Source organism: Carassius auratus, chromosome 4 (assembly GCF_003368295.1).
Source record: "Carassius auratus strain Wakin chromosome 4, ASM336829v1, whole genome shotgun sequence".
NCBI lineage: Eukaryota > Metazoa > Chordata > Actinopteri > Cypriniformes > Cyprinidae > Carassius > Carassius auratus.
This window is the reverse complement of record NC_039246.1, coordinates 22942220-22968800: the sequence shown is the minus strand read 5'-3', so window position 1 is coordinate 22968800 and position 26581 is coordinate 22942220. Positions and strand designations below refer to the sequence as shown.

Below are 26581 nucleotides of genomic sequence, written 5' to 3'. Positions count from 1 at the left end.
ACGTGCGATTGGGTGTAAATGTCGTGAACCCTGGGGCCCTCGAGATGATCTAAAATGTGAGACAGTCAAAAAATATGTGTCAAAGCGAGAACAAATTGAGGAAACAATTTAGAACAACAGTTCTTTGTTATTTGAACTTTATCGTTTCTTTTGAAGAAACCCTTCTTTGAAGAAGGTGGCTTGATTTTAAAAGCGTGATTTGTAAACCAGCAAAAATCATGGAAATGTTTAAAATGTTGTTGACATTTCTTTGAGGAAAAAGGTTTAGTTTCTTATCAAGCTGTAAAATATTTCAGAAGTCAGAGAGAGCTTTATTGATAAGTATATTTGCACACAAGGAATTTGTTTTAGGGTCACAAGCTTCCAGTAAACAGAGCAACAATATGGATATAATAAAAAGATGAGAATAAAATACACATTTGTGTGTGTGTATATATATAAAAACCAAAATTATGTTGAAGAATGAATATAAAAATTATATACATTTTGTACAGATGTGCTATAAATAAAATAGAACAGGAAAATAATAGAATAAGATGTAGGAGGATGTAGGTGGTAACAAATAAATGTAAAAATTATTGTGCATAAAATTTAAAAAATAAAAAAAAAGTTCATGAGGTAGATTGCCTGGATGAAGAAAGAAACAAATGTTTTTTTTTCTTGTAAGTTGTGTAAAACAATAAGTAAATAAATAACAGAAATGCAGCTAATTTTTGGCCCTTAAATTAAAGTACAGTTAGAAAAAGTTGTGGAAAATAAATAAGAGCTGTGTGGCTTTTAAATATAGTTATGGAAAGCGAGGGCCTTGGAGCGAAAAAGGTTGCAAATATTTTAGTAAATCTTTTGCGAAGTAAGAAATGTTGATGATAATCTGGCAACACAGCTGCAACTCATCATCAACATTTCATGACCATGTCATAAAGCTGTAATGCACAATAGGTGTGACATGAGTCTGATGGGAAAACGGGACACTCGCTGAACCTCTGTGTGATTTGTTATCTCACTGCCAAGTCTGAGGTCATAGTTGGCAGGCAGCTTATCTGCAGCATTACCAGTAATAAGTAGCTAAAATATTCCAGCACCCCCTTTAGACTTTCTTTTCAAGAGCATCTCTCTCTCTCTCTATCTGTGTCAGTATTTTAGTGTCACAGCTACATTGTCTTGGTTTGAGCTCTGTGGATATCACAGTCACATTAATATATGTGCTTTGCAGTGTCCTCTGTACTGCTCCTGTCTCCAGCTCCTCAGAAATGCATTGAAAAAATGTGACATGATGCACTGATCTTTAGAAATGAGTAAATTGATAACAGACTTGAGCTAAATGCTGAGATTGAAGTGACTGAACTAGAGCAGTGTTGTGTAGTTCAATTAAATTCAAGGCTATTATTTACGATACACTTCGTTGCAAAGCAGTTTTACAGACAATTAAGTTTCTACAATATTTAGTAGTGGCTAGTAGTGACTGTCAGTTTATGAACAGAAATGTACGGAAAAATCAATTAAAGATGTAATCAAACAGACAATAAACATTATCAACAGCAATTACTATATGATGTAATCACATTTATGGTAAAATTTGGTTGTTCTGTATATTGTTTCAGGGTTGGTGTCATGTCTTCTCAGCTGTTCTGGATCCAGACTGAAGCTTGTGTAAGTCCCGTGGCAAAAACAGAGAAACAAATAGAGACATAATTAGCGTAGCTGCTGTTCTAACAAAGTAAAATTAATTAGTTTTACCCAAGCTAAAGAATAATAATGCACATCTGATAAGATACAACTGCAGTCCAAGATTATGAGATGCATTATTTGAATGCTTGACTAAAGAGATAATAATCTTTTAATCTAGATTTAAACAGAGAGAGTGTGTCTGAACCCCGAACATAATCAGGAAGGCTATTACAGAATTCAGAAGCCAAATATGAAAAAGCTCTACCTCCTTTAGTGGACTTTGCTATTCCAGGAACTACCAAAAGTCCCGCGTTTTGTGACCTTAGGGAGCGTGATGGATTGTAGCGTAGAAGACTAGTTAGGTACGAAGGAGCTAAACCATTAAGGGCCTTGTAGGTAAGTGATAATATTTTGTAGCTGATATGGAACTTGATACTGTAAGTCGTGGATATTTGTTAAACTGTATGTTTGTGATCATGTAATCTTTGGCATGTGAACAATTTTTTGTGGAATGTTCATGTGCCCATCTCATTTATTGTTTGAAGAAGTTGCATACAAATGGATTTACTGCCATCTAGTGGATGATGCAATTAAAACAAGCATAAACAATTGGCTCCGTGAACATGTATAACTGCTGCTGGTCATTGTCTTGGAGGCCGGGGGGGGGGACCACAGTCATGTCCCCCCCTCTTTGGGTGTGGTCATCACTCTCCTCATCATTGTTGTCTGACCACTTTGTGTTTTTTGCCATTCCACTCTGTGCTCCTCCATCCAGTCAGCTGCACCACTGTTGGTCTGCTCAGCCAAGTCCCTCTGGGCAGCCACTCCACTTTGGTTCCACTGCTCCGGTCCAGTCTGGAAGTTCCACCTTTGGTCTGGTCCGCTCCTCTGTCTACACCACTTACTGCAATTGATTATGAATTCTGGAGATCTGGCTGGATTTGAACCAGGGATCTCTGGCATTGTCTGCCAGTGCTCAGACCGCTGAGCCACAGATCTCCAACTATATGTGTGCTGGAACTTATATTTGACTACTTACCTGTGGGTTTTGCAACCAAGTCAGGATGAGCCCCAACATAGGGCTGGAAGGAGGCAGGTCTGGAGGTGTGGTGTAGCGGTAGTGTTTGCTTGCTCATGCTCACATCAGGTTTGCATCGAGACTCACCTACATCACACATGCATATATCAGTCATTTATATTTTCAGTAATCACAACCCATGACACAAACATGCACATAAACATAATTTATTTTATAGTTGCTACATACAACTCAAAGCATTTATCACTATCATAAAACTCATTTGCAAAAATTATCTCAGAAGATGACAGCACACAAATTATTTTAATCAACATATGGTTTGCAGCTGCCATTTGTGCAAGACATAAATTCCAATATAATACATATAATAAACCTTAATTTTGTGTGTATAGTCAGAAAGCTCACTAGTGACCCGACTAAATCATTCTAGCATCATGAAGAGGACGTCTTCTGGACACTCTCTTTCGTCAGCACCTCATCCGAACATGTTCTGGAAACTGATGGAGGTGATCCCGCACACAGGGCAAACAAAAGTGCTTGGTGTAGAACACACCGAAAACACAAGCTTATTCATATGCTGACATTGATTCACATGTATATCATAATGATCCTGATGCTGCCATTGTTGTTCTTCACTGCATGTAAGCGTAAAAATATTGCTTGATCTGGATTTTCAGAATTTTGAACATAATGGAAGAGATGGAGGATCTTTTTCTCTCTCTGAGCTGAAGGGATCCTTCTTGCCGTAACATTCCTCCAAGAGCCTGCAGGACAGAGGACGTCTCAGTCACTGGTCACACATCATGCAATTATTCAACCACATGCCATCGATCACATATTTAAATCAAAGTACAGAGTGTTAAATGGCCTACAACAAACATACTAATGAACTTTTAGCTCAGATCATAGGCACTGACTTCAAGAAACACATTTTAGCTCAATTTAAAGTTCAGCTCATGGAAAACTGCAGATTCATCATCTCCCACATTGCACAAAACAGAACACCTTTACAAAGAGGATTTCATATAAATACATAGCATATTAAATGCAAGTGTCTGCTTTAATGTTTCAAATACCATTTGGGGAAATGAAATGGATCCAAAAATGTGTGAAATAATGTCCCACTGTCATTCTGCAAAACAGAGATTTAGCTGCAAATTAAACATCATAATTATTCTAGCTTGTACTTATTCAAATACAAAGATAATGTGAACATGATAATTTTATAAAAAAAAAAAATATTGCTGACAAATGTGTAAAATCTAGGGGGTTGAAAAAAAAAAATAGACCCTTTAATGTCTAATGATTATTGTACTAAATATGTATTTTATTTTATTTATATTTAGTGTGTTTACAATATCTTTCAAAGAGTTTCACTGAATGTTCAAGTGGGTGTCCTATGTAAATAACAGCATGAGTCTGATTATATACTGCAGTGCATATGAATTTCTATTGCTTAATAAAAAGACAAGGCCCTCCAGTAAGTTTTTCCTCCTTTTTGAATTATTAGAATTCCCATTAAAAAGAAGCGATCATAGCTTCATACGAAAGGTCTCTTGGTTTTGCTATAATATAGTTATTAATAAAACAAACAAAAAATACTATTATCAAGCTCCTATATTGCTTTGTGATGTGAATGTTCAATATTTTGCTGCACGATGTCATTCCAAGGTGAACATCAAATAACTTCATTATACGAGCACACAAACATCGAACGGTCCAAAACAAACGGCTTACACTAATTATGTATTTGATGAACTGGATTGTTTAGAATAGTACCGCCCTTTACCAAAGTCACCCAAGTTACTCAGACAGTAACCCATTTCCCATTTTTAACTTTACAAAAGATTATTCACATTATGTTCACGTTGTAAAAAGGGTTACAAAATTAAATCATATCAAAAAGAGGTAATATTATAAGCACAAAATAAGATATGCAACTGGTGATAGTAAGAAAATGTGGAAAACACTAAATGAAATAATGTGTAGGAAGACGAAAACGAGGGACAGTATCACTAAACCCTGATATAGCTAATTATTTTTAACTTTTTTTTTTCATTCATAAACTCGATCATTCATAAACTCTGCATGTTTAGCAACGATTTACAATTAGTGTGTAATCCTGTTGTTAAAATGATGAAAGATAAAATGTGTTGTTTTTATTTTAGTCCCACTGAACAAAACAGTATAACAGATGTTGCTTTCAATTCCAGATGCTAAAACCTCTGGAGTTGATTTTTTTTTTTTTTTTATGGTAAATTTCTGTAAATAGTAGCTAATCAGTGCTCTTAACTAATGCGTCACATATTTTATCAATGTTTGCTTAGTGGTGTATATCCAAATCTTTGGAAAGAATCTAAAATTATACCATTACTAAAAAAGGGAAAACTGACTGATAGGTCCTTACTGTAGGCCAATTAATACACTTCATATTCTGAGCAAGCTCTTGGAGAAGATTATTTTAAAGCAAATTATACAATATTTTAGAATTAATGGATTGGTTAAAAATGCACAACATTCTTACAGACCAAGACACTCTACAAGTACCGCTCTTATACACATGAAAGATGAATGGATTAGATGATAAGAAATTGGCCGGTGCTGTTTTAATAGACTATAGAGCAGCTTTTGATGTTATTGACCATGGTATTCTTATTGCTAAACTAAAATGTTTTGGTTTTTCACTGGCATCTTTTGATTGGATTGGAAGCTATCTTTCTAATAGAGGACAGAGTGTTTCTGTTTTATATTAGTTCTTGCTCTGAGGCTAAAAACACTTTGTTGTGTTCAGCAAGGGACTGGTTTGGGTCCATTATTGTTCTCTATCTTTATAAACGATCTACTATATGTTGCTGATGAAGCAAATATAGTTATGTATGGTGATGATTCGACAATGTTTTCTGCTGCAGATACATCAACTGAGCTTCAGGAAAATGTAAGTGATGGGCCGTTAACGATTACGAAGTGGGTTCGAATTAATACATTTTAAATATAGAAAAAACTAAATGTATTGTTTTTAGTTATAAAAAGTAATATGGCTAAGGCTGCTGATTTGAATTGATTTATGAATGGGGTGCCAGTGGAACAAATAACAGATGTTAAGCTGCTGGGTGTGATACTTGACTATACATTGTCCTGCTCCAAACATATATATTAAGCAGTGAGCACTATGGTTAAATTTAGACTAGACTAGCAACCACTTTGTGGAAGCTTTTATCAAAATAGACAATAAACAATGGACTATTCGTTTATCATTTACTCAGATCATTTACTGCATCGACATGATGGTGAGGGAAAACTCCATTTCTGTTCTTGGTTGTCTCGTGACAGGTCCTAACTTTTCATTTTGCAGTCTGGTAAGTTAGCCCGATTCAAATAAATGCTAGGAATGTAATGTTCATAAATCTATTTAATCTATTAAATCGTCAAGTTAACATACGTCACCGTGACGTCTCAGCAAACCACACTCGGCGCGCAAAGATCAACTGATCGTTTGAGCAACCTTATACCATATGTTTATATCGACGTACATCACTAAAGCTATACTAAAAGCGGTCTTCCTTGCTTATGAAGACTAACCATCTCGTGCGCAATTTCGCAGTGTCAAACACTATTACTTACACTGGTGTTTGGTGGCTTCTGGTCCTTGAAGCTGAAGGTACTGGACAGTTCACACAGCTCGCAGGTGAAGACGACGAGCGCGCACCCTTCGTACACATTCAATAGGTTACGGTTACCGTGCGATTCTCGTGCTGCACAACCTCTGCGTCCCATTCAAAAACATCCTAACTGTTTGTTTTGAGTGAGCACGCGCCCATGATACTGCTGCGACGTCACGACGGTGCGTCAAGAAGGACAGGCTCTGCGTTTCCGTTTTACACTTTTCGCTTGCAGTACATCAGAATACACAGAAGATGGCGCCAGAAATAAACACGTCTACGCCGCTGATTTCAGTTTTTTTTTCAAACATTTTTCATTAACATGACATTTCATTTCAAATTACAAACACCAGATGAGATCAGTCAGTAATTACGCACCCGAATACTACAACTAAAGAAATTATTCATTAAAAACTGCAACAGTCTACAAAGCACTTTCTAATCAAGTCTCATGGATTGTCAACTCTAGTAGATTTAGCTTAAAATGCTGCGAAAATTAATTTTCCTTAAAAAATAAAAATTACAACCAATTTACTAATTGAATCAGGTACCATGTCAGAACACATAATACATTTGTACAATAAAATTACAGTTGGAGTGCTATAAAGTGTACAATAATATTTTTATACAAAAGATTTAACAAATTATGTTCAATGTACAAGCGTTTCAAATGAGGTAACAAACAACTGGATTTATATGGCTCTCTCTCTATACATTTCATTCTAGCATCAAACCATTTTATGAAAAATTACCCCTTATTCAGGCTAGTCAACTCTATATTTTCCAGGTCCTAAATCTTGAGTTTAAACGTGCAGAGTGACATCAACTGCTCTGGAAGTTAAGTTTTGTTAGCCACGCCCCGTGATCTCCAAAGCCCCGCCCTTCAAACTAAACAGATGGAGCAGGAGATCAGCAGCAGCACATCATCTCAGAGTGGCCACGTTTGTCTAAAACAATACAAGCCAACTATGCTCTCGCACTATAAACAGATGCTTATGAAGCTAAATATGGCACTTTAATGGTCTACTGCCAGTTTACAGTGAGCCAAGGCATATATTTACTGCGCCTGTAATCCACTTTTTGGCAAATTTACAAAAGCATCTATTGCACTATTAGGCATCAACCTTATAAAGGTCTGTTCCCTATTTAAGGTTAGTGCTATATTTCTCAGCGAGCTGGCTTTACCCTGTCATGTCCCGGCAGTGCTTGATTCCCAAGCAGGTGCACACCATAGAGATGTTTCCACCGGGCTTCTATCCCCCTCTGAGCTGAGCATCTTTTACCTCCTGTCCCACACGCAGAGGGAGCTCTTGTGTTTTGGTGCTTGCTGAGAATGGCAATGCTTTAAAGTCAGTACATGTCCCTGTAGATCTCCTGCAGGAGCGGGTGGAGTGAAGCGTCCTCCGTCTTGTTGATCTCCTGGACCAGCTCCGCGTGCTCCGTTACCAGCTGCCGAAGGTCGGCCAGTTTCTGAAGCAGCTTGGGAAAAAGTAAGGTGTCGTCGGGGTGGTTGGACAACAGGTGGAGCCGCAGGGCGTGGATGATGCTCTCCTGGATGCGCTCGATCTGAGACACATCGCTCAGTCCTGGACGATCTGTCAGAGGAGATCCAGAGAGAGAGAAAGAGGAAGAAACACGAGAGAGACATGTAAGAATAGTTAATAAATACTTAACGTTACTCAACTGATTTATGCCATTATTTTTACTTCAATTATTCATTTGTGACCCTGGACCACAAAACCAGTCATAAGGGTAGATTTTTGGAAATTGAGATTTATACATCATCTGAAAGCTGAATAAATAAGCATTCCATTGACGTATGGAAATGTATCTTGTTAGGATAGAAAAATATTTGGCTGAGATACAACTATTTTAAAAACTGGAATCTGAGGGTGCAAAAAAAAAAAAGAAATAGAGAGAAAATCGCCATTACAGTTGTCCAAATGAAGGCCTTAGTGATGCATAGTGCAAAGTTTTTATATATTTACTGTAGGACATTTACAAAAATCTTCATGGAACATGATCTTTATGATTTTTGGCATAAAAGAAACATCAATAATTTTGACCCATATGATGTATTGTTGGTTATTTATGACTGGTTTTGTGGTCCAGGGTCACATTGTGATATTAATACCAGATTTTCAGATAAAAACCTTTCCTGTTCAATTGCTATGGTGTCAAAATTTGTATTAAACATCATGATGTCACTGTACAGTGTGTCCATGAATTACATATTTTTTGTTTCTGCTAACGCTGTGTCTCTTTAGTGTATATAGGTTATAAGAAAACAGAGCAGCCTCCAGGAAGCTGAGGCCTGCAGAAGTGTCTGCTTTCGGGTCCCTGCTGCACGACAGCAGTTCCTCGGCTGCTGCTGAAACCGACGGGAGAGGAAACTGTGGTTATTTTCGCTAGCCCTCAAAGAGAACAAAATCCCCATCTCACTCTGACCATTATTATGTCATGCCTTTCAAAAGTTACTGGCTGTGGGACTCCAGAGGTGACATAAAATCAGCCTGAACCACAACTAACCAACTTAAAGTTCAGCAAAGGAGATGATATTTAAGTAAAAGTTCACACAAAAATGAAGATTCTGTCATTAATTACTCACCCTCATGTCGTCCCAAACCCGTAAGACCTTTGTTCACCTTCAGATCACAAATTAAGATATTTTTGATGAAATCCGAGAGCTTTCTGACTCTCCATAGACAGCAACACAACTGAGACGTTCAAGGCCCAAAAAGATAGTAAGGCATCATTAAAATAGTCCATGTGACATCGGTGGTTAAACCTAATGTTATGAAGCTAAGTGAATAATTTTTGTGCGACTTAATGACTATTGAATAATGACTATTCAGCAATTTCTCTTCTTTCTTTGTTGTCACATGGATATCACATGGACTATTTTAAAGGGGTGTATAACGTCCATGTATAATGCTTCTCATTGCTTTGTGAAAATAAGTGTATGAATGGAAGAGTTTGTTGGAGCTGATCTGATGATCTGAATGAGAGAGAGAGAATGAGAGGGAGAGATGCAGAGCAGGGCGACGAGAGGAACTGGATAGAGAACCGTTGCTTTAGAACATTGGTTTTGAAACTTGTGAATCATGATTCATATATGCACAGATTTTTACATGCTCTAGTTCTCTCTTCCTCTTCTCTAAAGCAAGCAGCACAACATGGCCTCGCCCTCTTTGTTGCCTGTTCCCGGGGGTGGGGTTTATCTGGGTTTGTGATGTAACGGACCCGGGAAGAAGATTGTTGTAGTCTCTTACCAGCTGTTTTTGTAGGCATTAAACTGCCAGATTTTTAAAAGACGATATCTCCGTTTGCATTGAACTTTCAGTGCTGCAACTTTGCAGATATTATGTGCAAACAGCAACTTTACACACTAACTAACGTTAAAAAATTTAAATCGCAATCAACCACCCATTTAACAATGTCCTTAATACATTTAACTCCATTGCTGTCTATGAAGGGTCAAGAAAGCTTTCAAATTTCATCAAAATTATCTTAATTTGGGTTCCGAAGATGAACGTTCTTGCAGGTTTGCAACGACATGTGGGTGAGTAATTTAAGAAAGAATTTACATTTTTAGGGTGAACTATTCCTTCAGTATTGAGTAAGATGTTCATAAAGCACAACAGTATTTAAGGTTAAGTAAAATATTTATGTTTGTATGTATGTATTTACTGTAGTAGTCTAATGATCCATTTGCATTAAAAAATAGGGGGTCTCCAAACTTTGATGCAAAAGACCCTAAATACATTTAATATAAATAATATATATATATAAAAATTAGGGGTGTAATGATACGCGTATTCGTATTGAACCGTTCGGTACGAGGCTTTCGGTTCGGTACGCGGTACGCATTATGTACCGAACGGTTCGTTGGACTAATTAATTATATTTGGAAAAAAAAAAAATTTGTGAAATATAATGATTTGCATTCAACAAGGTAGCCCAATAACCCAAACGACGTAACAGGCAACGCCCCTGACACCCCCGAAGAAGAAAAAAAAACACCAACTTATGTTTATGTTAGGCTACTCAGTCAGGCGCTCGCTCACTCAGTACGCGCTGAAGGCTCGTTGCAAAATGGCCAATGCATTTAACAGACCAGAAATAGAAGATCCTCCAATAACCAACAGGTCTGGTGTTTGGGTGCACTTTACCAATTGATCAGGGCATCCAAACAAACACGGAAATCAAAATGGACTAGTACTGTACTGTTTCGGAATTTCCTGAGCAGTACGATACAATTAACAGGCCTGCTCTTGGCATAGTGCAGCGCAAATCGCGTTGTATCTGAAGGGCAATGCTGAGCCCAGGGTCCAGCGCAGCGCATACCGCGTCCTGTGTGAAAGACCCTTTAGCCATTTTGCAACAAGCCTTCAGCGCGTACTGAGCGAGCGCATTACTCTGTTATGGAAAACGCAGGTTTTAAGAACATGCTTAATATAATTGAGCCCTGTTACGATATTCCTTCACGAGCCCATTTCAGCCAGACCGTAATTCCTGCTTTGTTCCAAAAAACATAAGCCCTATAGAGAACCAATTGAGTAAAAACACACTCAATATAAAGAGTTATAGAGTTCCATATAAAAAGTTACATCTTTGTATTTGTTCATAACTACTACAACAATATAACATTTTCATTTTTTTTTATAAGGAGCTGTTTTTGTTTTATACAGTATGCTGCTAAGAAAACACCATAGAAGATGGGTAAAGAATAGCTCCATTGTTCAATGTAAAAAAAAAAAAAAACATACATTGTTAGTTTTAATAAATAAAACATTTTTAAAAAAATCAAGGAAATTTATCTGCAAATTTTTTTCTTTTTGCTGTATCTAAAACGTACCGAACCGAACCGTGACACCAGTGAATCGTATCGAACCGAACCGTGAATTTTGTGAACCGTTACACCCCTAATAAAAATATATAAGTTATCATGTATAAATACCCATTTATATTGTGTCAGAATAATAGTAATTGCAAAAAATAGAATTAGATTTTTTTCACTGTACTTTTTAAGACTTTGATTAGCATTTTAGTGAGTGAAATAAGTATTTGATCCCCAACCAACCAGCAGGAATTCTGACTCCCACGTATTGGTTTTGTGCCCATGTGGAATACAGATTAGTCCTTCCACTTTAAGAAGTTACTTCTAATGTCAGCACGGTTGGGCTTATAAGGTAATTGTCCACACAATCTTTATTTTCCGTACCAACCTCTCACACCACCATGGACAAGACCAAAGAGCTGTCAAAGGATATCAGAGACAAGAATGTAGATCTGCACGAGGCTTGAATGGCTACAAGACTATCAGCAAGAAGCCTGGTGAGAAGGAGACAACTGTTGGTGCGATTATTCGGAAATGGAAGAAATACAAAATAACCATCAATTGGCCTTGATGAAAGTAAAAAAAGGACAAAATGACGTGACATACAGCCAAGTATGGTGACCCATACTCAGAATTCGTGCTCTGCATTTAAATCCATTCAAATTGCACACACATAACGTGAACACAGTGGGCAGCTCTTTATGTTGAGGCGCCCGGAGAGCAGTTGGGGGTTCGGTGCCTTACTCAAGGGCACCTAAGTCATGGTATTGTCGGCCCGAGACTCGAACCCACAACCTTAGGGTTAGGGGGTTTGAGTCTTGGGACAGCAAAACCACGACTGAGCTCTGTACATGATCTTGCCTCATGGGGTAAGGATGATCATGAGAAAGGTGAAGGATCAGCCCAGAACTACACGGGAGGAGCTTGTTAATGATCTTAAGGCAGTCGGGACCACAGTCACCAAGCAAAACATTGGTAACACACTACACCGCAATGGTCCCCCTGCTCAAGAAGTCACATGGACAGGCCTGTTTAAAGTTTGCCAAAGAATTTCTGAATGATTCAGAGAAGGCTTGGAAGAAAGTTCTGTGGTCACATGAGACCAAAATTAAGCTCTCTGGCATTAACTCGACTCGCCGTGTTTGGAGGGAGATAAATGCTGACTGTGATCCCAAGAGCACCATCCCAACAGTCAAGGCCAGAGGTGGAAACATTATGCTTTGAGACTTTTTTTCTGCTAAGGTTACAGGACGACTTGAGGAGGAAAAGGACAGGCCACGTACTGTAAAATCTTGGATAGCAACCTCCTTCACTCAGCCAGAACACTGAAGAGGGGTCATGGATGAGACTTTCAGCATGACAATGACCCAAAACATACCACCAAGGCAACAAAAGAGTGGCTCAAGAAGAAGCACATTAAGGGCATGGAGGGCCCTAGCCAGTCTCCAGACCTCAATCCTATAGAAAATCTGTTGAGGGAGCTGAAACTTCAGAGTTGTCAATGGACAGCCAAGAAACCTTAAGGAGAGAGGATCTGTAAAGAGGAGTGGATCAAAATCCCTCCTGAGATGTGTGCAAACCTGGTCACCAACTACAAAAAAAAAAATTCTGACCTCTGTAATTGCCAACAAGGGTTTCTGCACCAAGCACTAATTCATGTTTTTTTTTGCGATCAGATACTTATTTCACTCACTGAAATGTGAATCAATTTCTAACCTTAAATAATGTGTCTTTTTCTGGATTTTTTGGATGGTACCTACCATAAAAATTACATTTCTTTGTAATTGGATAAACTTTCAAATTAGCAGGGGATCAAATAAATATTTTCCCCACTGTATCAATTTCATGTGTAGTATTTCATTCCTGAGTAAAGCCAATTTTCAAAAGCTGCTAGTCACTGTTAATGTAGCGTTTCATTTAGATAATGCTTTCCAAATGTTTTCAAGACAGCCACTATTTCACTTCTCTGCATCTCACCTCCGCAGCAGATGATGGCGGCCACGAACAGTGCCAGGTCGCTGTCGTCGAGCTCTAGGGCGTTGAACCTGGTGGCAAACTGAAATTTTGGCTCCATCATGTCGCTGAAGGGCTTTCGCAGGCTCTTCAGAAATTCTCGGGTGATGAAGCCCCCACCGCGAGCCACCAGCAGCCCATCTTTGTTCATGCAGGAGGCCAGCAGGGCGAAGAGCGCCTCGTACACGCCATACTTCAGCAGAGTCACCTGGTCGTTGAGGTCCAAGGTGGCGAAGCCGGGCACAGCCTTGGCGAACTCAGTCAGCTCCGTGACTGTCGCCACCGAGGCGTACTGGCAGAACAGGAAGATCCGGGCCTCCACTTCTCTCTCCCGCAGAGTGCAGACGTCTCCGGATGCCACGTTGCCCAGAAGCTGGGTGAGTAGTTTCCGCTCTGCGTGATGGAGCGTGTCCATGTCGTGGATGACGAAGGGCTTTCAATGAAGGATGGAGAGAGCACAGTCTGAGAACAGGTGCGCGTGCAGACCGTGCAACTTAAAGTGTGCTGAATAGTTTGTGCAATTAGTGCTCAATGTTTTCTTAATTAGCAGTTGACAGTGTTGGGGAACTCAGTGTTGGGGAAGCTACTTTGAAACCATAGCTTGCCAAGTTACTTCATTTTGAGTCATTAAAATACAGTCATTAATTAATTATTTTTGACACTAGTATACAACCAGTAAATTCTGAAATTTAAGATTTTTAATGTTTTAGAACTGATTTCTATATGAATATATTTTAAAGGGGTCATATGATGCTTTTTTAATGATCATTATTTTGTGATCATTATTTTTAAAGCTCATTATTCATAAGTGCACACACACACACACACACACACACACATGACCCGCAAATACTTAAACTAATAACAAAACATACTGTCGTAATAATCAATATACTGACTTATCACACAATATATGTACATGACCTCAATAATTTTTGGTGACACAATATATTGGCCATTATATTTCCTTAAGAATTTTAGTCACCATGTTTTGTACATTACACTTGTGCCTGTATCTTTTGCAGATTTTCGTACATAACATGGTGTAGTTGTGAGGAGCTTGTTCAAATTTAAAACATGCTTCTACAAAAAAAAGTTTCATCTGCAGATTTGGTCTTGTTTAGGGATCTGTGCCTTTGTGCATACAGACATCTGATTGCTAAGTAGTGATAGTGCTTTTCAACATTAGTGTGCACCCTTAATTTACAGAGAAAAGAAGGTCCGGGAAAAATCTGTAGATGGAAAAATCTACATACAAGTTTGTTGTGCATTTTTCTTATTTTCTAATCTTTACTTTGCACTTTTTGTAAAAAAAAAAAAAAAAAAGAAATTCATTAAGATTTTAAGGTATGTAATATTTGTATACTTAATTTCCAGGATCTAAATATTCTAAAAAATGTAAAGCGGCTGCAGCTTTCTCTCATTTTGAGGAAGTTTTGTGCAGTTGGTCCGGTGTTCGTGGTGCATATAAAATCTTTATTTATTTATTTATTATACATTTCACTAAAGGATCCTGCAAGCACTTAAATTTCCCCCCCTTTACTCATACTGCACAAAAAGTGGTTCAATAAAGTTGCATGTTACAGGGACTGATTACTGCAAATGCAAATCCCACTGTGTTCTGGTTAATTTTTTTTATTAATTGCTAAGCTTTGCATATGGTGGTGTGTTCTTAAAGGGTTAGTTCATCGAAAAATCTTAATTATGTAATTAATGACTCACTCTCATGTCGTTCCAAACCCGTGAGACCTCCGTTTATCTTCGGAACACAGTTTAAATTCTAACGGACCCTCTGATGTCACATGGACTACTTTGATGAAGTTTTTCTTACCTATCTGGACATGGACCGTATACCGTACACACAGCTTCAGTAGAGGGACTGAGAGCTCTCGGACTAAATCTAAAATATCTTAAACTGTGTTCCAAAGATGAACGGATATCTCACGGGTTTGGAACTACACGAGGGTAAGTTATTAATGACATAATTTAGATTTTTCGATGAACTGACCCTTTAATGACAGCTTTCCTTAAAATATATAGTATACTATTTCATAAAATAAGAAACGCTTACAGTATCACAATGTATCTCAACATATCGTATCGTAACCCCGGTACCGTGATATGTATCGTATCGCTAGATTATTGTCAATACACAGCCCTTACGTAAATGCTGGTCATGTGACGATGACTATAGTTAAATTTATAATGCAATATTGTTGATGAATAAAAACAAGACTAAATGTGGTTTACAAAATAAAAACTACTAATTTTCATTGACCGAGACGAAACACAATGTTATAACATTATTTTGTCTCATTTAGTCGTGTTATTTTTTTTTGTTTCCTGTGTCTCACTTCAGTGGCTGCATCAGGTGAAGACAGAACCGACATCACTTCCTCAAGTCCCACTCGCAGCATTATTTAGAAGATGACAACAAACAAAGTGAAGCAGGATTTATACTTTCACCTGGCTCCGCTTTGCGAGCCTCTGCTGACTGTGAGCGCACCTTCTTCTTCGTTGATGTTTAATGGTGGTTGGCATCCTAGAGCGCACCTTCTCAAATAGACGAGGCTTTTATATTTTTCGAGTTCGTCGTTGCACTATTTTTTTAAATGACAGAGGAGTGACGAGGAGTAACTGTCCTCTAAAACCGTAGGGAATCACCTGTGAGAAGTCATTTGCCAGTATGGCAAGTACAAGTCTTGAAATGAATGAGTTGATGAATTAATAATTTCTTTATGTACAAACTTAAAACAATCTTAAACTATTGGCTGTATTTCACATCAAACAAGACATTTTTAAGCAAATAGTGTATAATTAATATGTAAATGAATTCTAATTCTATTTCATTTGTGCACTCAATGCGAACTTCCGGCAACACCGCGATGATGTTTTTTCTGCGCTCACCGAACTTGCCGACACGTCGAGTATATATCAGCCTTGACACAGAGAAAGTGACCGACGGCTAGCCAGCCAGGGTTTGTCTTTGGGAGAAAAATTCGCAGATTTTTCTTTTTTTTTACATTTATTATATTTTATTTATAGTTTTTATTTATTTTATTTTAATGTATGTATGTGTATTTCTAACATGTTTGGTTGGTAAAAATAAATGTAGTAAATAAAAATCAGAGAGTCCTCTGTGTCTGGAATGGATGTATTCTTGAGTCTATAGGGTAACAATAATATAATAAAATAGCATTGTTCGAAATGGGTTTGGCTAAAAGAAAATTTTGGTTTTGTCTATACTACTAGGTACTTGTACTACTGGGTTAAATAGAATAGCATTACTAAAAAGAGACTAAAATACAATTTTCATTGAATAAAACTAGACAAAATGTTATCAGTTTTCGTCGACTAAAACGAAACAAGACTAAAAATAGTATGAACATGACTAAAACTAATAAAAACTAAAATGACAGTTTCACACAAAGACTAGACTAAAACTAAAATTAAAACAGGCACCACTCACCGGAGTGCTGGTCTTGCCTGTGAGAAACACGCGTGCTTTGGCTTTGTTCATGTGGAAGTGTTTGAGGTAGGCTTCATGCATCTGTCTGGCCAAACTCTTTGTGTCCAGCTGCTGGGACTTGTGCTGCTCTTTGTCGCTGACGTCCTTCTCTGCTTTCAGCCTCTGCTTTTCAGATTGAGGTATCCGCCCAAAACGGATAGCTATAAGACACGCACACACACACACACACACACAGCACCAATGAAACCAAATGCATGTTCATGCATGCTGCCACAGATAATGTATTTTATAAAAACAAAAACACATACTGTACACATACATGCTTAAATTGTTCATACTAGGGCTTATTAAAAAAAAAAGGAATCAAAAATAAACAAACATATTTTTTTTCTGCATTGTCCTCTCCTCTTGTTTTTTTCCTAATCTAGTTTTCTAATAAAGCTGACATTGTATATTATAATTATCGTTGGCTTTTTTTTTTAAAAAGTGCTTTTGTTTGTTTTTTGTGTTGCTTTAGATAAAAGCATCTAATTAATGTTATGTGAAATGTTACATTAAATAAATAATGATTTGTTACTTAAATGAATTAATACAATTTTGTTTTATTTCCACATCACTGACTTACAAGTCTACAGTCTGCTGTGTTGCAATTGCATTCGTCACTCTGTCTGAGAAAAACTGAATATTGCAGATAAAATACAATAATGTGAAAAACAAACACTTTTTAACTACTGGCCTGTGTGCAGACCGACACTCGAATTGCTTGGATTATAGGAAAATCCCCAAAACTCACATTTGGGTCAGGTGGCACTGATTGCGTTTATTTGGTTGCGTTAATTTTTTTAATAATTAATCATGGTACATTAACGTATTGAATCGTCAGCCCCAGTTTAGACACAAACAGTAGTAGAACTTTAGGTCAACACACTTCTGCCACTTCATCAGTACCGGGACAAAGGGCAGACGATTAGGGTTGGGGGTGGGGGTGTGTGTGTGTGTGTGTGTGTGTGTGTGTGGCGTGATATGATACAGATCTGCCTCTGAAGGGATTGTGCTAACAGCGGCTCATGACATTAGCCCATTAACAGAAGAAGCTATCCTCAGTTTGGGTCAAAGTCTCGTGAGAAAACGGGACTGTGTATCTTCCATGTCGCCTGGTTCATCTCCGGTCATGCTGCTTCTTATAGGACTTGGAAGGTGTGGATTTGTGCTTAGTCATAATGTCGAAGCTAAGAGTTTGTAAAGGTTGTTGTTGTACTCTGTTTTGTTTCTACTCTAATTGACCTGACCTTTAATTTGAGAACTAAATAACTAAGAATTACAAATTATTATTGTCATAAAATGCAACACCATCTTGATTTCAGATAAAGCAATTAAAGATCTTAAATCACCAAGCCATAAACTGATTCTGTATAATCTAAGTCAGAGAGATATGTTCTTTCTGAAGCTTTTACCATTGTGGGACATGCCCACTGCAAGGCACTTGCGGAAACGGCAGTATTGACATTTGTTGCGGTTCTTTTTCTGGATCTTGCAGTTGCGTTCGCACTTGTCATACTCCAGTTTGAGTCGAATGGTTCTCCTGAAGAACCCCTGTGGAAAATTCATGAAAAAAAAACACATGTAATGCAAGTTGTCATGACTAAAAAAATGCCATTTTTTTAATGAAATGCAATATGTCAATGCCCTGTAGTTTGAAAATAAATCTTCCAATAGATCTCTATTACTTTTTAATTCATTTTCCAAACATAACAATAAAAATAAATAATTGAAATAAGAACTTAAGACTTGAATAGCTCTGCTCCCACAAGCATTTTGACATAACTCTTGCTTTCCAGTGCAACTGTCCAAAGATTCTTAAATCAAGATAAATTTTTTCTTGAGAAGTAAAACCACTCAAAGTTAGAAGTCTAGTTTTATGAGAAATCGAAAGTTTAGGAAGGTTAGTTTATAATTAAAACAAATATTAAATATCTTAATTCACTGGGGAAACTAGTTTTCATACCCCACTGATTATTATTTGTTCAAGTATAAACTCACTTAATTTAGTTTAATTTCTTTATTCGCAGTGCATGCAACATTTAATGCCATAACTTTATATTTAAGACTTTAAAACCTTTTTACACTTTCATTTGTGGAAGGGTGAATTAAAACTGTTTGGTCAGAATTTTATGATACCAAATTGAACGACAACTTGTTCTTGCACTATTTTTGTAATATATTTATGTTTACATTCTGAATTGGTTGTATAAGAACTTTAGCCCATACTTTGCAACACAGCGCAGAACCTCACAAGACCTTAATAAAATGACCTTGATAAACCAAATGCTATTGCACATTTGATAAGAAGGCTGATTCACAAGATAACAACATTTATTTTTTCAAGAACACAGCATATCTTTGAACAAACACAGATGTACAGCTAAACTCAATGTAGCTTGCACAAATGTGTTACAACTTATCTTTGCTTTAATAAATAATAAAGACATTATGCATTTTGAGCAATGTTCTTCAGAGAAATGTCCTTACAGTCTTCAAAGCAAAAGAGAATCATGCATAACCTGATGCTAAATGCTTTGTCAAAAATCAGTTACTGAGTTCTTGCATGGGATGCTTGGGGAAATTGTACTGGGATTATTGCGGTTTACCATTGAGATAAAATCAAATAAAAATGCAAAAATAATAATGTTGATGCAGTGAATAAAGGGCTTTCAGAGTTTTGAAGAGTCTTCCCACACATCTCCATCAGAATAGACACTGTGGACGGGTCCTGGTATGTGTAGTAAGGGTCACGGTTACAGCACAGACATTCAGTGTCCCTCCAGGCAAATAATTTAACTGGGAAAAGCGGAACACGTGTCTGACAATGAAAACAGGTATAAGACAAAATCTTGGTCTCTTGACAGACTGTCTTGGATTGCTCCCAGCACTAAAAACAGAATCAATGACGCATCTCTACGCTCCGAACATACCATGAGATAAAACAAAAAGGACAGAAACACCGTCCATGCTGCCCATGCATTATTTCCTACTGCTCTCAAAAGCTTTAGAAAGAAGTTTAAAATATATTTGTATGCTGTGTGACGAGTGGGGCGGGGCCAAGAGCCGTGGGAATGACAGGGGACTGGTTGAAATGAACGACACCTGCGCCACTCACCGGCCTCCATGAAGGACACAAAAGAGGAGTTACGACAGTGAAGGACGAGAGAGGACCAGGTCTGGATTTTATTTTGTGTTTTGCTTTTGTTTGTGCGCGGCAGTCATCTGTGAGGGGCTGTTGCGCTGTCTTTTGTTTCTTTTATCGTTAAAGTTTTATTTAAATGTTCACTGATTCCCGCCGCCTTCTTCCCGTAACTACGAAGGTTGCTTTACATTGTGTGACGAGCACTCCCAGAGGAATCAGCGTCGCCCTGGAAACCAAAGCAGAACACCTGCACGTCCTCGTCACCGGCTGATCGGTCACAGCTGCTCCCCATCAGCCAGCACACTCAAAAGGAGCACACACTGCACTCAGAAGACGGTCTCGAACCGAATGCAACGCTGGTCTTCACAGAAAGCAGCGAGTGACCGACAGCCCACACACTTTGGAACACATCAGGACACCCACTTTCACCTTGATTTGGCACCGAAGAGCACGGAGAGCACACGGGAAGCACCAACCAGTAGAAAGCGGATCAGGAAACTTCACCAGGCACCCTTCACTTATCAATAAACCCACCCTCCGGGGCATTTAATTCACGCACCTCTTGTCGAGTGATTCTTCACCCCATGACAATTGTTACATGCTAAAAATGCCTCATTTATTCTTCCCCAACCCATAAGTTACTATCATTCTACAACCCTCTACAGACACCTTGGCAATTAAATTGGCGTTGGCTAGTAAAATAGTTATTTTACTCGCCAGACTGATATAATAAACGTAATGTAAAATGGCACAGTTTTTTTTTTTTATATCTGAAAGTACACTCTTAACATCAGTCAGTCAAGCATTATAATAATGAAGTATTATTTAATAACAGAACTTTAGTAATTAGAAATAAACTTGATAACCATGTTTGGATGCATATTAGTCATTTTAATTGAAAATTCTAACAGGACTGGTGACGGTGCTTTTTTCGTTATTCAGTTTCTGTAAAAAAATAAAATAAAAAATAGGGAAAAAAAAAATAACAATAATGATGCGAATTCTACTAATAAGAACTATATAAAGTCACTAAGGACTACTTAGGATTAAATGAGCTACTGGATTCATGAATATTAATCAGGTTGTGTGAGTTTGCTCAAACTGCTTTGCTGAAATCAAAACAGAGACATTAACAGGTGTGCGCCAGCCAATGACATTGCAGTTTGGGCGTTAGCTCCGCCCACTACAGGAAAACCCGGCAGTTCTTAAAAGCTGAAGAATTCCAAAAGAAAAATAATATCGTTTACATGTAGCGTGTGAATTCTCTCTCTCTATCTCTCTCTCAGTGTGTGTGTGTGTGAGAAAAAGGTGAAGGCGAGTCATGCTCCTTTACACTAGAGTGTACGGTACGTCAAATACAGGCGCACTGCACATTGATTCAGATGAACTGAAAAACAGCACAGATCGTTTGATGGAGTGTGAAATACTTAAGAACTCAGTCACTTTTCGGCGAGTGAAAATATATATATGTGCTAAACTTGTACTTAGCCTCCAATTCACGCACTGGTGAGTTAAATCTGAGAATTTATTAGCCATTGGCTAATATTTGGCATCATTCACCAAGAGGGTAAGATTTAGTCGCATATGCATGTGATTTACTCCCAATGTAGAGGGTTGTTCTGGTTAGCTTGGCTTTTGAATTATTGCAGAAAAAAGGCTCTGTGACTTACAAAAGTTTATGATTCTTAAAGATCTTTTAAAAAAAAACTACTTGTATGAAATCTGACACTTAAAAACAATTGCCAAAAGAAACAAGTTAAAGTTAAGCTAATAAGTGGTGTGCATACGTGACCAAAATGTGCTGGGTTAATAAGTTTTGACCATTAATTTGTGTTCCTAAATGGTTGAAAGCTTCACAATCAACTGAAATTCTGTCATGACAACTTGAGTTTAGCATGGTAATATACATGGCAATGTTTATGTGTTTGGCAAAATAGTAAGTACGGAGACTTGCTACTGCCAGTACATCTACAGACACGCTGCTGTGAGCATGTAAGAAATGCTGCTGAAGTGGAGCTGGGGAACGTGGAGAATTTTTAAGTGTGCTGCAACTACTACAGCAAGCAGTAGTCCAGTAGTTTAATGCTGAGCAGCGAGCTCATTGGCTGCTAATGTGAAAAGAAACCAATCAGCTGCAATATGTGAATTATGATGTCATTATGTCAGACTGAGTTGAGACCATCTGTGCCATCTAGTGTCTATGACAGAACTTTGGATTACTGATTACTGATTACTTAAATTAAATTCCAGTTGAGCTGAAAGCATAAAACTTAAGCTATGTACTGCTGGTTTCAGAAAAAAATGCTAAACTGAGCCATTTCATTTACTGACTTGGTTCACTCGGCAGCACTAAAACTGTGGCAGCACGCATACTGACTTGCCAGAAACCCCCCAAAATAAAACCTTTCTGATTTTAGGTTTGAAATGATGAAAATTAATATAAAAAATTAAAAGACAAATAAAAAGAAAATATCACTTTGTATTTTTTTAGGTGTACTATAAAATAATTTTTATTTACTATATTTTTATTAAAATATAGTATTAACACTAACTATATTTAATTAATGTATTATTTTATTAAAACAAGAAATTAAGTGCATTAATACTATTATTACGAATATTAATTATATTAATTATGACAAAGGCGCAGTGGGACCAAAAAATCTACCAGAAAATTTCGTAGACCACCGCCCCTCAGTGTAAAAAAAAAAAAATAAAAAATAGATACTACTACTAACATCATATAGATATTTTATATATATTAAGAAAGCCACCGCTACTGTTCACATTCTTTCCATCATTTAACTCACTCACACGGACGTTAGACTTCCAAAAGGTGGCTAGGAAAAAAGAGGTGTTTGGCGGCTTTTTACATCAAAGGCCGACAGGTTAAGCCATTTGGGGAGGGGCTGTACACTGATCCCCCTATACTTTTGAAAATCCTTGACATGGTTGGACCTGCCGAACAGGTTGAGCACTTTCATATACTGTGTTGAGCAGAGGGGATGCGCAGTTTGACCACATATTCCACATTTACATGGAAGTATGGCTTTTAGTGCCTGTTGCTTTGTGACAATTTCTAGTCAGGACACTGTGTAAATGTCAAACTATATAATTAACTAAGGCGCATGAAGCTCAAAACCAGTGACCTGAACTGAATAAGGAAATAAGTCAGTCCACACCGATTCTGACAGTGTTCCTTTAAATTCTAAATAATTAAATAAATCGTTTTTAATTAGCCTTTAATTTTGAAACAAGCTTAACTATAACCATTAACTAAAACAAATTATGTATAAAGCATATTTTAATTGGTCTCACCAAAGTACAACATGAAAGAGTGGTAAACCGCATCAGCAATAAACGTCGTTGTAATTGTTGTGGCTTAATTGCACCCTAAGGGGTGCCAACGGTCAAAGTCTGCTCTTGCCGGAGAAAAACACATGTCACATTCCAATAACTGGGCTGGCAGTAGTTAACTTCGGTCGTGACCCGGGCTCATGTCAGCTGGGGTGTGTTGTGTGCAGTCCTACTGATGAATTTGACATGCACCGCATGCAGCAACAGCTCTTCTACACGCTTCACCTCACATGTACGAAGAGAGAACAAGCCTTGGGGGAACTCTCAGTGTTTTTGCAAAAGCAGCTATGAAAATACTGCAGAAACTCATGTGATTTCTGTTGACCCTGGTGTGTGCGCTCAAGTGTTTTCAGGCCCGGATAGGTTTGTGGTTATGAAAGTATAACACAGCGTCTGCACTAATGCCAAGCAGGAAAAAGTTGAGGGCGTTCTGGTACGGACTCTTGGTACTCGTGTGAGAATTTTCCACTGTGCTGTGTGCATTGCGTGTGTGCTTACCTTGCACCCTTCGCAGGCGTGCACTCCATAGTGGAAACCAGAGGCCCGGTCGGTGCAGATGCGGCACTCGAGGGCCAGAGAACCAGAAAAGTTCCCGTCCTGAACCGTGCTGGACGCAAACACTTCTGAGGATGGACTAGATGCTGGTGTTAAGACATCTGCAAGACAAACCCACCCATGGGCCTATGTATTAGGGGTGTAACGATACGCGTATTCGTATTGAACCGTTCGGTATGACGCTTTCGGTTCGGTACGCGGTACGCATTATGTATACCGAACGGTTCGTTGGAGTAATTAATTATATTTGAAAAAAAAAAAAAAAAGAGAGAGATAGAAATATAATGATATGCGTTCAACAAGGTAGCCCAATAACCCAAACAACGTAACAGGCAACGCCCCTGACACTCCCGAAGAAGAAAAAAACACCATCTTATATGTTTATGTTAGGCTACTCAGCAGGCGCTCGCTCACTCAGTACGCGCTGAAGGCTCGTTGCAAAATAGCCAATGCGTTTAACAGACTAGAAATGAGAAGATCCTCCAATAACCAACAGGTCTGGTGTTTGGGTGCACTTTGGATTCCCTTTAAGCTATAATGGTGATGGCAAGAGAGTGGTGGATAAAAAAACAACGGTATGTCGCATCTGCAACATGACAGGGTACACCAGCGGGATTACAAAAAAAAAAAAAAACCCCAGCGGGAATATCTGGGATATATGCGTCAGTACTATCTGGGAAAAGACGAAAAAAAAGGAGAAACATGCACGCAGCAAACTATCCCTGCAGCATTTAGACACTATAGCTTACAGGGAATCCAACCCAAACACCAGACCTGTTGGTTATTTTAGGATCTTATATTTCTGGTCCGTTAAATGCATTAGACATTTTGCAACGAGCCTTCAGCGCGTGCTGAGTGAGCGAGCGCCTTAGGGGCCGTTCACATATCGCTCCTAAAAACGCGTTGAAAAATGCTAAGCACGTCTTTCTCCTCCTTTCCAAAGCGCTTGGGCAGAAGCGCTCATGAGGCGTCTGTCTTTGCTAAGCAACAATGACGTGCTCTCTCCATGAGACGCGGAAATTTCAGCGAAGGATAAATAGATTTGCAGCTCTAAAAATCGCTTGCAGTAGCTCTGCTACTAAATTTATTTCAAAATTGCAATCCATATACAACTATGATCAGCTGATCCTTCATCTTGGCTGAGCTCTCAACGTTGTTACGGGAAAGGATGAAGCTGATTGGTTGGTTCTTGTCACATGACCCGCGGTGCGCTTGCGGCATTCTGAAAAGTTGAGATGTTTTTACATTTTGCTGTATCTAAAACGTATCGAACCGAACCGAACCGTGACATCAGTGTATCGTATCGAACCGAACCGTGAATTTTGTGAACCGTTACACCCCTACTATGTATATATTTACACTGACCCAACATATTTTTTTAATGATTATTTTGGTAACACTTTAATATAGAGACCAATTCTCGCTATAAACTAGTTGTTTATTAGCATGCCTGTTATTAACATATTAGCTGTTTATTATAATTATAAAGCACATATTCTGTATGAGCATATTCTACATACTCTACATTCCTAATCCTACCCAATACCTAAACTTAACAGCTATCTTACTAACTATTAATAAGCAGCCAATTATTTATTGAGGCAAAAGTCATAGTTAATGGTTTGTAATGGTGAGAATTGGACCTTAAAATAAAGCGTGACCATAATTTTTATTTTTAACAAATGAAAAAAAAAATATTTGTAAAAAATCTATTTTTTTTTTTACAAATTGTTTAATATAAAATAATACACATCATTTGTAGAACTAATTTAAAGCTAAAGCTGACAAGTGTGTACAAACTTGTTTATATACTAAACCATAAGATGAATGCAAAGGTTTAATTCTTTAAATTGACTTTTTTTTTTTTTTTTGATTGGTTAGGATGGTTTGTGTGTGTGTGTGTGTGTGTGTGTGTGTGTGTGTCTGTATGCTCTACCTAAGCCAGTTGAGCTGTCTGCTGCTGTATTGTTGCTCTGGTAGTCCAGCACATGAAGGGAGTTGAAGGTTTCATCACTGAGGGACTGTGAGATGTCCTCCAGCACCTCCATGTCACCAATGAGCTCTCCACACAGAGGGCTGTCCAGAATTGGATCCCCCAGCGGGGACAAGGGACTGTACAGGCTTGGCATGTCTACCATGGCGCTGGACCACGGCAAGCTTTGAATCAATCATCAGTCTGCAAAGACAAACAATTGCAAGAAAAGTGAAAACCGAGTGAAGGAAATGTTTCCTATCTTTTAAAAGGCTGCAAGACACAATACACAGATTACACTGGGTTTAAAGGTGAACATGAAAAAAAACATTATTCACATTATTATTATTATTTCATAATTTTTCATAGTTTTGCATTGACTTTTTATGTACTGCACACTAAAATGAAGTTACTACAATAACACAAAACTCTACCATTGGCATCAAAACCCTTTTGCATAAGTAAAGCTTTAGAATTCTTATTTCAGACTAATGCTCTAAATTCAATGCATAAACAAAGAAATAAAAGCTTTTATTTTATTATTAATTGTATCATTTTTAAACAGCACTGTTTGATTGTGAGGATAAAAAAAGGAGACTCAATATCTACTTGGTATGCAAACTGCAGCCTTTGCTCTGTGAAACAGTGACTAGATGAAGTTCCCTTCAGAGCAACGCTAAACAAGTGGCATAAGTAACATGTCCGGGGGGGGGGGGGGGGGGGGGGGGGTTGCCAAGGAAACCCTAGGCACAGATATGGCAGCGTTCTATTTAGACATGAAGGGATCGTTTCAAAGGCTTTGGTCTGATTCATCACAGGAATGTG

General features: G+C 38.0%; 2 protein-coding genes and 1 long non-coding RNA gene across 4 annotated transcripts in view; 1 reads left to right on the top strand and 2 right to left on the bottom strand.

Moving 5' to 3' along the window:
- The window catches only part of LOC113063101 (uncharacterized), a 53252-nt gene extending 50423 nt beyond the window's left edge, over positions 1-2829 (top strand). Inside the window, exons 3-4 of one of the 2 annotated variants that reach the window (XR_003278630.1) lie at positions 1602-1650; positions 2444-2829. This is a non-coding gene — a long non-coding RNA (uncharacterized LOC113063101). Of the gene's footprint in view, positions 1-1601; positions 1702-2443 lie in introns of those variants that run through there. The other variant, XR_003278629.1, reaches the window with a different exon arrangement.
- Positions 2830-3342: 513 nt separating this feature from the next.
- LOC113063095 (cysteine-rich DPF motif domain-containing protein 1-like) lies at positions 3343-6509 on the bottom strand. The gene is made up of 3 exons (XM_026233268.1): positions 6329-6509; positions 3784-3839; positions 3343-3471 (listed from the first exon to the last, which is right to left on the bottom strand). Exons 1-3 carry the CDS (start codon positions 6479-6481, stop codon positions 3381-3383), a joined length of 300 nt encoding a protein of 99 aa, XP_026089053.1. The 5' UTR covers positions 6482-6509; the 3' UTR covers positions 3343-3380.
- Positions 6510-6615: 106 nt separating this feature from the next.
- Positions 6616-25922, bottom strand: LOC113063076 (peroxisome proliferator-activated receptor alpha-like). Its single transcript, XM_026233247.1, has 6 exons — positions 25721-25922; positions 23728-23885; positions 18143-18281; positions 16689-16888; positions 13184-13652; positions 6616-7961 (listed from the first exon to the last, which is right to left on the bottom strand). The coding sequence occupies exons 1-6, from the start codon at positions 25920-25922 to the stop codon at positions 7717-7719; spliced, it is 1413 nt and encodes a 470-aa protein (XP_026089032.1). The 3' UTR covers positions 6616-7716.
- Between the last annotated feature and the right edge of the window lie 659 nt (positions 25923-26581).